The following is an 11794-nucleotide window of genomic DNA, read 5'->3' as shown; positions in this document are numbered from 1 at the left end:
TTTGTTGCGAACAACAATATAGGAATCGTCGAGACCCCTGACCCCAGTTTTACCTCGCGCACGACTATTTCCCTCCTGCGTGTCCAAAATATGCTCAATCCTGGTAGAAAGCCAGCAAATGTACCGTGTTCATCTCCTCTGAAGCACGAACGAATATATCTGGATATGTGATATAGATTCGAATTACTTGCTGGAGAACTTTCTTACGATGTTTCTGTAGGAGATACAGGGGGATGGAGGAAATTGATACACGTTGTTGAACCAAAGACTATCGATTAAAGTTAAAGTGATAAGAAAAAAACGTAGAGTGGATCAAAAATATTGACGAAATAAACCGTACCTTTAATTAATAACGTCTGTTATCTTTCCCATTGAAACATAAAAAGAGTACATATACCCTTTAACAAAATAGTCCCGTACTTCCATGGCTGAGAAGAGAAACATTCCTCCGGTTTCGCCTTGATTTGTACTAACTTTTATTTGACAAATAAAAAGTATCCATTACAAATAATTGTAAACTGTATATCTTATATAGTACACGCATCGTGATTCGAGCGAGTTTGTATCTCTCTCTCTCCTTTTCGTTCACCCATATATCTTCATTATTACCTCGTACACTTTCTCGCTCTTTCTCTCCGTCTCGTTCAACCCTACGCGGGGGTGTCACGGTCACAACTTTTCTTTTTCCTCCCGCGTGGGGGTTTTCCATCTCCGCGGTCATTCACACCAACAGAAAACGCACCTAATTCTCTCCCTCTTACGCCTTTCGTGTGTGAGTGTTCAGGTGTGTTTAGCTGTGTATGCATGTCCGTTTCTACAATTGTGTCGAATGATCCTCGACAAGTGAAATTGTAGCCGGGGTGACTGGACAATATTTCCTTCTTCCGAGCAACACAATTTTCCAATGTTTATAAATCGATATATCAATAATAGCTTCGAACTCTAGCCATGTTGGAAGTCCTCCCATTCATCGAAATATGATTCATTCGATCATCGAGTCGACAACTAACAGAATCCAAACGGACGTGGATTCCTCTTTTGTAAAGAGTGGGGTTGGGGGGCTTCCTTCGTTAAACCTAAGAGATGGGAGTTGTTCCGAGGAACCATCTGTTCATTTGATTGAGATGCGTAAAAAAAGAAATGCCCTTTGTAAGTGTCAGCCTAGCGAGTAGGGACCTAGTTCTATCTTCTGTTTCTTTTTTTATTTCTTCCGTTTCCTTTACGGTTGCTCCGTGATAGGACCGGATGCAGTATCGGGGGACGGAGGAGAGAGAGAGGTATGGGATGCTACGAGATTTTCTCGGGGCACGGCGTTGATCTTAAGGAAAGGAAAGAGGAAAAGTTAGGTCGGCTTGTGGACTTCGTTCGCGGCACATCGGTACCGAAAATCCGTGATTCGGCGTTCAATCCTCGAAAGGGAACACCTGGACACCCTGCGTATCGTCTTGGACACTGAATTCTTGGAGATCGACATAACTGCACGAACGAAAAACAGTACTCTTTAGAGATTTTTGTTATCCGATTCTTAGTTGGAACGTGATACTTGAAACTGAAATAAACGACGACATCGAGATACTCTACGGGGTGTGTATCGCGGTGTTCCCATTTGGACCATTGTAGACCAGGTATTCGATGTTCGATACATTAAACTTTAACAACACTGAATACGAACACGCTCGTGTGACCAACGAAATCAATGAAATAAACGAAATTACCGAAAGTCGAGGTTTCATTAACACACACACACACACACACACTCACACACTCACTCTCTCTCTCTCTCCCTCTGTGTACCAGTTAGTACTCGTAAAATACAAAGGAGACTCTTTGCACGATTTTTGGAAAGCGTCGAGCACATTCATTGTTTTTAAAGTTTGACGTTTCGGTGGCGGGTTTCTTAAATGTTTAATTAATAAACTCTCTATGCACAGTGTCATACTTCGTTGCAAAAAATGTTCATTCTCTCCTTTCTTTCTTTTCGGATTTCCATCACGCCCGCGATTCGTCAGCCCGACGGTGTGTGTGTGCTCCTTCGCTTTCTCTTTCACGCTCTATTATGTAATCCTAGGACACTTAACGATACTACCGCGCGAAAAATTAAACGAACGCCCGGTTTACGCGCTCGATCTACGAATTAGGGTATCATTAGTACAAGAGACTTGGGGGAGGGAGTGGAATATAATTAATGCAAAATTATTCTTATTGATAATCGTACAGTAATAATAATGTAATAATAATGTAATAATAATGTAATAATAATAATCATGATGCAACAGCAGAAACGTGGTGGTACGTGGCGATTAAGGAAAGGGGAAAGGATATTTTTGTTAGTGGTGGTCGTTCGTTCTCCATTCTTTTCTTTAAGCATCTTGTTTTGTTTTTCGATTCTCTCTTGGTTTTTCTTTCTTTCTATGCATATATACAAAATTCCTTTCGAGTGTGCTACAGTAATCCTATCTCCGGTTTCGTCGTCTTTCTCCTCCTCTCTCGGCGCGGTTCCGTGTACCCTTCCTTTGATTTTGCCGTAACATTTTCCACTGATTCTTAGCTCATCGCGGCCCTTCGTAACCTATCGCTACGGAATCCACGAACAATTTTTACGATGGGGTTCACAGTTTCGTAAACGTGTGTGTGAGAAACACGTTAAATTGCATCTTGGAACGCTGCGTGGACACTTACGAATCTCTGTTTCGTAAGTCGATGCGAGACACGGATTGTCTCCGATCTATCATATTTCGTAGGGGATTCAAAAGCCAGTCGGTTGGTTCCCGTAGCGAGAGACCGAAGCGAAATACTAGACAATGATGTGTGCGCTTTAAAAGTCGTCACTCAGGAGGACCGTCGATTCAACGGCGTCGAGGATCCTCCGATTAAAAAGGGGAAACAAAAAATAATAAACGCGAGGGGGGGGGGGAAGTAAAGGGGATAAAGTGATTATCAAAGCTCGTCCGGAGCCGTCGACTAAAGTTATACGCGGTACAAAACGATCAAAAATATAGGGAAAAAAAGATAAGTAAGTGAAACGCGCGCGCATACGCGAGAACGATTTTTTTAAGCGTGCGAACAGTGCCTTCTTTTTTTTTTCTTTGGCCTTTTTCTTGGACGAGGACCGTAGATTCTCAAAAAGAGACAGGCGCGGAGTGTGATATCCTGCTTTTGTTTTTCTTGGTTGCGTCGATGGGTTCGTCGAATCGAATGGAAAGTAATAAATCTCTCCTGGTCGACGGAGTCTGGTCGACGTTTCTTCCTGAGAGAGGCTTTTTGTTCATCTGGCTACGCGTGAAGAGCATTTGCTGCTCCCGGCTCCTCGACGCGGGTGAAGAGTTCTGTGTTCATTGTATGGTTTCAGTTCCCACTTGTTTTCGCGCGAATATGCTTGCCCGTTCGCGAAGTATCCCTAAAAAAATTACAAACGCATCTTTGGCTCCCCCCGAATGCTTCTTTCCTCCCATGTCTTAATAATGGTCTGCATTCTCGTGCACGCTGCAACAGAAGAATCACATACTCGTTAGATCTTTCGATTAAATATGTCGATAAATCGCGAAGAAATCTACGACAGAATTCAGCAGTTGATCTCAACGCCCCAGCTACTTCTCTATCAACGCAAGGATCACGATATTTGTTCTCCTTTGCGCGATGAAAGAAGAACTCGCATACGCAGGTACTTCGCAAACTTTTCCTATGGATCTCTTATACTTTAATACAAGAATTTTATTTAGTCTACTTTATATTCGTCCTCGCTAACCTAGCCCCTGTTGTACACTGTACAGATAGATCAGACTATCACAAGGTGTATTATAACGCAACAACAACGTCGTGCGTGTTCGACGAGCAAAATGGATCCGCAGGGTTGATGTTAGTTCCAAAAGCAGGTGTGTCTCGGAAGCCGACGATCGCGAGTGCCTTCGTAGGATGATTAGTGATTCCTTGTTACATCGAAAGTAGAACAACAAAATCACTAGTCTTCCATACAACGGCACTCGATTAGTTCTCCCCATTGCGTTGATCTAGGCAAGATCTTCGCCATTCTACAGCGTATTCCTCCACAGGTCCACGTCGATCCCCGTCGCGCTCCTTCACCATCGCGCGTGGGTTACGTCCTTCTTTCGCTCTCGCCGGTCTTCGCTTGGTTAGTGGAATTAAAATGTTAATTCTTCGTGCAGGATGAAGAGATGACACGATGCGGCGCGCGGAGCAATTGCACAGCAAGCGGTATTAGTCGCCAGGCTGGCGTGAACTTGAGAATATGCTGATTAAATATGATGTATTATATCCGAGCATGACAAGCGAAGGATGTTAATGCGGACATTGACAATGGTTATCTGAGGCGGTTCTGCATTATGATGGAAATACTTGAACATTATCGATACAGTTTGACACAGTTTCATCGAGGTACTTGGTACCAGTGTGTGCTAGCGAATCCTACTATTTATTTTCAGAACCTACTTATTAGTTCCCCATTCTACGATAAAAAGATGAATTACGAAAATAAAGGCCCTCCTACTTCTTGTTCGACAATACTGACATATCTGTTAGATAATATTAATTTGCATTTCAGTGTCACGTCCAAGAAGATAACGTTTCAAATGCCGCAAGCGATAAAGTTGTCGATGCTAAGCTGAACCATTATTAGCTCTGACACGTTAGCTGCGTACTTTATTTCCTAAGCAAAGTTCCTGCGATCGAAGTGTGCTTCTAATCAGCGCAGATCGTCGACGCGGCGATATACGCGCACAGAATAGCGCGGACAATTACCTCTGCTGGAGCAGGTACTGGGCCATTTGTATCTGACTGGGTAATCCGGTAATGGTGATGATACGATCGTTACTACCGGTCAACGGCTCGTCTATAGTAATCCCGGCACCGCTGTCCGATCTGATTTTCCGGATCCTGGCGCCTCCCTTGCCGATAATGGCGCCGGCAAGCTGTCGACAAAGGGACCAGTTGAAAATCAGCACCACCGACATTCTCGGTGCAGTGTTGTCACAAAAGTAGAATCATCATGACCATGAACACTGCGGATCTCACTTCCTCCGCCTACTTACGTCTTTGGGAATGGTGACCTGGGTGCTGGTCTTGTTACCACCCATGTTTCCTTGATTTCCCTGATTATTCCCACCAATAGGTGGGCCACTCATTCCGGAATTACCACCGCCACCTAAACCATTTGGTGCTCCTCCTCCTTGTATACCCCAACCGTCTCCTGAACACAATATACGACAAATTAACATGACAAACCTGTACACCTCGCCTCGAACGAGTCGAGTCAGTAACTATAAACAAAGGGCGGTGATGACCATTTCGATGGGACAGGAACGGGGACCATTACCAACCAACAGCTGGGTTTATTTTTACTGACTTGTCTAGATTCTGATAAATCTGTTCAACCTCTAAATTCCGTACCGTTGTAATTTCCACCTCCATACGGCGGCGGGCCACCTCTGTTCCCTCCGTAACCACCTCGTCCGCCCTCGAAACTGCCTCCACCACCGCCACCGCTGCCACGATTACCTCCGTAGCCGCGATCAGGTGGTCCACCGGACATCCCACCACCTCCGCCACCACCGCCACGAGGGCCTCCCCTCGGCGGGGGCGGAAAGCCGCGGTTCATATCGCCTGGTCCGCCGCCGCGGTTGTCGCGTCTCGGTGGCATACCTCCACCGCCACCGCCGCCACCGCCGCCGCCGCCGCCGGCGCCTCCACCGCCACCGCCTCGGCCTCCTGGCCCCCCGAAACCGCCGCCTTTGCCCTGGCCGATGTCGCCGGTTCCATAGCCACCGTAATCGTCCGCGTAATAGTCGTCGAAGTTATGGGGATCGTAGGGGTTGTTCACACCTTTCAGAGGCGACTGAAGAGACAGAAATGAATTTCGTTAACGGTTTCTCACCGGCCGAGCATAAACACTCCGTTCCACGTGAGAAGGTACCTCTTCCGCGCAAGCTTCTTCCTTAACTGTATTTTTGCAGTGGGTACGCGGATAGAGATACGTACATACGGAAATCCGGTCCGCAAACGAGTCCTTTCTTCTCTCGTGGAATCTCGTGAATTCTAAGAGAAATCTCTATACTCACAGTTTTAATGGTGGCGATCAACTCGCGGATGCACTCGATGCAAGTAGTCGGCTTTCCGCAGATGCTGATTAGCCGGTCGGTGCTGTGGGGGCAGCAGTGCGAATAGATCTTGATCCTCGCACCGGTTTTCTACAACAGAAAGATCAATAATTCGGTCAGAGCGCGTGACTAGACTGTGGAAACGGCTTAAATACATATATCCTTAGAGGGGATGATGCTTTCGCGTCTTCCCCGGTGTTATCGAGTACCACCCGACGACGTGGCATCCCGGCGAAAGTGAAACCTCGTCGCGTTTCTGGGCTCGATAACTCGCGACTCGCGTAGTAAAAATGGCGATTGTCAGACGGCGATGTCCGGATCGCGTGCTTGTTAGCATCGTTGCGTTGGTTAGCAGCCAACACATCACCCCCTTCGTTCTCTAGATCGCACCCACAGAGACAGGGTGCAGTTAAAGGAGGCGAACGTTGGCCATTCGGTCGCCTTTAATCGCCTCTTGTCACTTTTAGTCATGTACACCGCGTGGCATAACTACAAAACCAGCCTGAAGTGTTCAATTCTTATGTACTTGTGGTTGAAAGAGAAACGAACCATTTTTTGTTCCAAGGAATATAATCCTATTCTGGAGAAACATTATTTCTCAACACGATTTCAGACATGGAGTATTTGGTTCATTTTTATGTTAACCGCAATAGATAAGAATTGAAAATTACAGGGTGATTTTATAGTTATGCAATGCAGTGTAGATCCCCGTTGGCCGTTCTCATTTTTCAAGAAACGTTCTAACGCAATTACCGTAACCCCCTCCCAAGGAGCTTCGCCACCCCGAGAAGAAATATCGCGTTGGGCAGTCGGTAATTAAAATTAGCGGACGCTCTAGGTGGTTCCTGGCGCACGAATATCCTCATTGACCTCGCGACTGCTTCCCAACTTGGACGACAACTTCGCCACCCCCCCCCCCCAAACCACTTTGCAAACTTCGAAGTGTGAGCTGTGTGTGTTTGTCGAGAGCGAACTACGAGGCGAGAAAATTGCGTCGCGTAATTTTCCACGTAGTTGGTTGTTATTATCCCGCGTGACGATAAGGGTGAGAGGGAGAGAGAGAGATCGTAACGGAATAGAATGGTAAGAGATCGTAAGGGAAGATTTAAAGATAAACGGATATACATATACCCCTGGTTGTTAGGGAGCTAATGACAGTAAGTATATACCCTCGATACCACGGCGGGCTCGATCGCCTCGAGTTGGACGAGATAATGAAAAGTCCGAAATAGTTTCTTGGAAACGACACACAACAACCCGGCCGATGACTAATCCGGTAAATTGAATTCGCTCGAAGTTTCGACGAGCCATCTGTCGTCGATCGATCGACCACCCAGGTTTTACCGCGATCTTCGCCGAGCAATCGAGTTCACGAAGTTTCCGCCTCGTTTGTAACGAAGAAGCTAGTCTTTCTTCTCAAAAGTTACAGCTATCCCTCCTTCTCCTCGTGCTTCAGAAGGCTAAAAAACGGTTCGAACGAAACAACAACACGCTGTGTATGTGTGTGTGCGCGCTTTCGAAACGCGGGCAAAAAGAAGGATCTATTCTGTGTGTTTCGAAGGAACAACGATTAACTTTTCTTTACGCTCGCGTGTCCCGTTCGTTACCTCTTCTTGAAACACGGTAAACCGTTCGAGCAGTGTATCGGTCATAGACCCAGTTCCTGATCAGTTTAATACATGTATAGATACCGTATAATAAGTTTCTTATAATGAAAGTTTCTTCCAACAAAACTACTAATTACCATTTCTGCACTCTTGTTAATACGAAATTAAAGATAAAACATAGATTCATTCGAGTAACAACAATTCTTGTAGATTTCGTTCATTTTTCTAACTTATACTGTTAAAAGAAACGGCGATGGTTACTCTTAAGTGATCAGGAATTGAACCTATTGTGTGAGAAGTTTTCTAACACCTGGTATTGTACTAACATTATTAATGAACCGGCTTTATGGATTGGGAAATGGATATACCGAGGAATTATCGCGGGATTTCCATTATTCGGATCACTGGAGCATCGACGAATCAATCGATGAATCGAGTTCTTAACAAAAAAAAAAAAAAGAAAAAAGAAGAATGGAAAGAAAAAAGCAATCAAAAGTGGCGTGTCTCGTTGGATTAACGAAGTATCAACGTTGTTCGATAAACTCGAGCGAGGCTTAATGGGCGGGCGTGCTCATCAGCCGCGGCGAAGCCTTTGTAAACATTTATTCGAGCGGAACGAAAGTAATTGCCGGAATTTTTGTTATTTTCCGCCCCACCCCTGTGAGTCCCGTCCAAAATGAACGCCGCGAACCATCGGGCACCGGTGTTAACAAATTGAATATCAACGGTGGTCCCGGATAGTTTAATCAAGAATTCATTGATCGAGACAACGCAATTCCATTCTGTGCAAATGACACCGCGCGCGTTCCTGCTGTACACGGTCATATCGAGCACCCATGAATTTTCATAAAATCATTATTCAAACGGGAGAGCCGAACTTTGTGAACCCCGAGGAAAAACTTAACTACGGCTTCCGTTCAGTCGGATTTAAGCCTCGATCAGCTGCGCCTCGAATAATCGACATTTCTTTTCCCTCGGCTCGTAGGATCGTACAGGCACGATCGATTGAATATCCAGGTGAGTTTCAGAGGATGATCACCGAAGATCTATCGAATTCTCGACAGTGAAACACGCGGAAGATTGAACTTATTGATGTTCTTGTTGAACGTGGGAAAGTAACTGATTTTCGAAATTAATATTAGATATAATTATCTGTATGAGAATTGTTTAATATTGAACCTAGCGTTGAATTAAGTATATCAAGTGTACACTATGAACTAAAAATAGGAGCCAGTAGTGTATAACAATTTTGTTCAGGTTCATTGCAATAATTTCGTTAAATGTCAAAATGCTTCGCTAAAACGACAGTGAAAGATGTATATATATATCGTGCGATCGATGTTCCCGGGAAACATTTCGAATTCTCGATCGCCGGAAACAGGCGGTAAGGCGTCACGGTGATGCAGCGTTATACGACTCTTGGTTTAGCCTCGAGCTAAAAAAACGGGCTTGACTTCGAGCTGTTAAAAATCGAGGAAAACAATTTTTCCACGTTCGACTGAAATATTTCACTCTCGTAGAAAGAAACGCAGGCCGCACGCGATCGAAAGAGACGCGCGTGCAGTAAAAAAAATCCAGCTTTCGCGGGAGGGCAAAAGAGGAGAAGAACTCTCGTCTGTTGTGGCTTCGTTCGAGCAACCATCGAGATGGCCCCGAAAAGAGTCGCTTTTCTTCCGGTGTTAGATGTTCAACGATATATCCCGTGGACTGTTTTCCCTTTCAAAACGGGTCGCGCGCAATGTTATCGCGATCGAGAGACTTTGGAATAGATATTCAACATAGATTTTAAACGTCCGCGAAATTCCATCTCGTTTCGTTCTTTGGTTTCTTTCGTTTCTTTCGTACGATCGATACAAATCAGGCTCCCTCCTTTTCGACAGATTCTTCTCGCCCGTAGATCGCAACACAGGCCATTTTGTGAAGCAGCTTGAAAAGATGTCGAAGGTCTACTCAGCGAACGAGGTGGCCAGGCACAATCAGGAGAACGATCTCTGGATCGTGTACAAGGACGGTGTGTACGACGTGACGAAGTTTCTGAAGGAACACCCGGGTGGGGAGGAAGTGTTAATCGAGCTAGGCGGAAGGGACGCGACCAAGTGCTTCGATGACATCGGGCATACGATCGAAGCCGTACAACTGCGTGAGACTTACAAGATCGGGACTGTGACTGGTTTCGTTTCTGGAGAGCCAACCGGTTCCAGTGGTACGGTACTCAATAATCATAATAAAAACAAAACGGTGTCACTGTTACGTAGTGCATACTAAAGACAGACGTAAACAGATATCGGTAAGTTTAATTCAACCCTTTAACTCCGAGTGTTGTATCGGTGCAACGCCCATTTTAAAAATGCGTCAATTTCTGTCACCGGTTAATATATAACTTTTGTTAGTGAAGATCCGCAATTTCAGATACGTCTAGGAATCGAATGTCCTTGAATGTCAAAAGCACCAGAATGGAAGACTGCTCTAATTTCATTAAATAGCGCATCATTTGTGTGATTCTGAAACATTCACGATTGTATTAATGAAGTATTATTTGTTGCCGTTAGGAGGTGTGCAGGACACGACCATAGACGACGACAATTGGGAGTACACGCCGCCACAATATGGAACATCCCACTGGCTTCCGGTGATCATCGGAACCGGCGTCGCCATTTACGCCTTTCTATTCTACTACCTTTGGTTCTAGTATTTAGATTATCGAAACGCCCGCTAGATCGACGCACGATATGTACAATCGCGAAAAATAAAATTCTTTATTTATACCGAGATACCTGTATTCACCTCTCAAAATCGATTGTTTTGCTTCGACAGAATGGTAAGTAAGGTGTACATCGAGATCGCCCGGTAGATTAAAACGATAAACGAATGATATCCGCGTGTTTGTTGCTCGAAGCTATTTTAATAAGTAACTCGAGAGTAATATTGCACTGTTACGGAATCGTTTCGTCCTTGAGATACGATTATGTACACGCGGTTATCGGTAAAGGCGATTAATGTTTCCATACGGATTTCGAATCGCGATCGAATAATCGTTTCGGACAATAATGCATCGAAATCGATCAATCAGCGACATATTTCTCTACAAAAGATCAAAGATCATTGATCGAACAACACTTGAGAAAGGAGGAACTGTAGCGCGCAAATAACATGACCAAAACGCACTGGAGGCAAAGGCGGTTGTTCGGTTAAAAATCCGTTATCCAGAAATGTATCTTCCCGCGGCGATCTTCGCCGAGCTTCGGCCGGAACTTTGCTGGTACAGTCGGTACCGATGTGAACAGCGAGAAAACAAGCAAGGAGAGACCCAGCTCGTCACCGTGACTAGGCAGTTTCGAAAGAGCGACAGCCACGTTCGATTTAACACTTCATCGTATTATCCGACGATGACATTTTTGTTTTTTATTACAACGTATCTACCCAGATCTCTCGATGCACGATAACAATTCTATCGAACGGAATTACAAACAACGCGTTCATCGAACGAAACTCCGTCGAAATTGAAATGTGTAATTTCCCGCGTTGCGACGTCTAAACTAGACACGAATACGTCCAATCGAATGATTGTGGAATCGCGAAGAGTGACGTCAGCACCGCCGGGCATGTTAATCAAAGCCGCATTCACATCGAGATGGCGGTGTATCACGGTCAGCGCGTTGCATTCGCGTCGAATTGCAGTCTCTCGACCAATGTAGCCGCGCATACGATGATGCACCACGTTCGCGATCAATACCCTGCTGCAAGTCCGTTGATTTCGTGAATGGTTACCGAGAGAGTTCACGAGAAGAATTAATCATTTTATTCCACGATGCTTTCGTTGGAATTACGAACTAGTTGAACCTATTCGGAGAGAACCGTTGGTCGGTACGACGAAAAAAAATTTAACGACGATTATTTCTTCTCGCGCCACCGCTCCGTTACCGCGGTTCTTGCAGCTGGCAGTAAAACTCGAAAGGGTCGCGCGGGGTACGGAAAATGAGACGAGGTTCTACTGTCCGAATAGGTAATTTCTTTGTTATCATCGTGTGTTCGTGGTCTGCGCAACATAGTCATCGTCGACACGATTCGTAATCTTAT

General features: G+C 45.2%; 2 protein-coding genes across 6 annotated transcripts in view; one reads left to right on the top strand and one right to left on the bottom strand.

Moving 5' to 3' along the window:
* Positions 1-2785: 2785 nt before the first annotated feature.
* LOC107191787 (heterogeneous nuclear ribonucleoprotein K) overlaps positions 2786-11794 on the bottom strand; it is a 91114-nt gene continuing 82105 nt past the window's right edge. For all 4 annotated transcript variants that reach the window (XM_015580895.1, XM_015580898.1, XM_015580899.1 and 1 more), the window contains exons 9-13: positions 6072-6200; positions 5404-5848; positions 5046-5203; positions 4756-4925; positions 2786-3483 (exon numbers count right to left, since the gene is read on the bottom strand). In XM_015580895.1, coding sequence (XP_015436381.1) covers positions 3456-3483; positions 4756-4925; positions 5046-5203; positions 5404-5848; positions 6072-6200 — 930 coding nt within the window. In that variant the 3' untranslated portion in view covers positions 2786-3455. The remainder of the gene's footprint in view (positions 3484-4755; positions 4926-5045; positions 5204-5403; positions 5849-6071; positions 6201-11794) is intronic.
* Positions 8650-10488, top strand: LOC107191788 (cytochrome b5-like). Of its 2 annotated transcripts, none has more exons than XM_015580901.1 (3): positions 8650-8734; positions 9615-9920; positions 10267-10488. In XM_015580901.1, the coding sequence occupies exons 2-3, from the start codon at positions 9653-9655 to the stop codon at positions 10404-10406; spliced, it is 408 nt and encodes a 135-aa protein (XP_015436387.1). In that variant the 5' UTR covers positions 8650-8734; positions 9615-9652; the 3' UTR covers positions 10407-10488. The 2 variants fall into 2 exon arrangements, with proteins under 2 accessions (XP_015436387.1, XP_015436386.1); XM_015580900.1 differs by having other exon boundaries at positions 9598-9920.

This window comes from Dufourea novaeangliae, unplaced genomic scaffold (assembly GCF_001272555.1).
Source record: "Dufourea novaeangliae isolate 0120121106 unplaced genomic scaffold, ASM127255v1 scaffold228, whole genome shotgun sequence".
In the NCBI taxonomy this organism is placed as follows: domain Eukaryota; kingdom Metazoa; phylum Arthropoda; class Insecta; order Hymenoptera; family Halictidae; genus Dufourea; species Dufourea novaeangliae.
The sequence above is the reverse complement of the archived record's forward strand: the minus strand, read 5'-3'. Positions and strand labels throughout refer to the sequence as shown.

What these genes read in the sequence shown, in the direction of transcription:
- LOC107191788 (XM_015580901.1), top strand. Translation starts at nt 9,653, where the DNA reads ATGTCGAAGGTCTACTCAGCGAACGAGGTGGCCAGGCACAATCAGGAG. An exon ending in AGAGCCAACCGGTTCCAGTG is followed by an intron (nt 9,921 to 10,266) that starts GTACGGTACTCA and finishes TGTTGCCGTTAG; the next exon opens with GAGGTGTGCAGGACACGACC.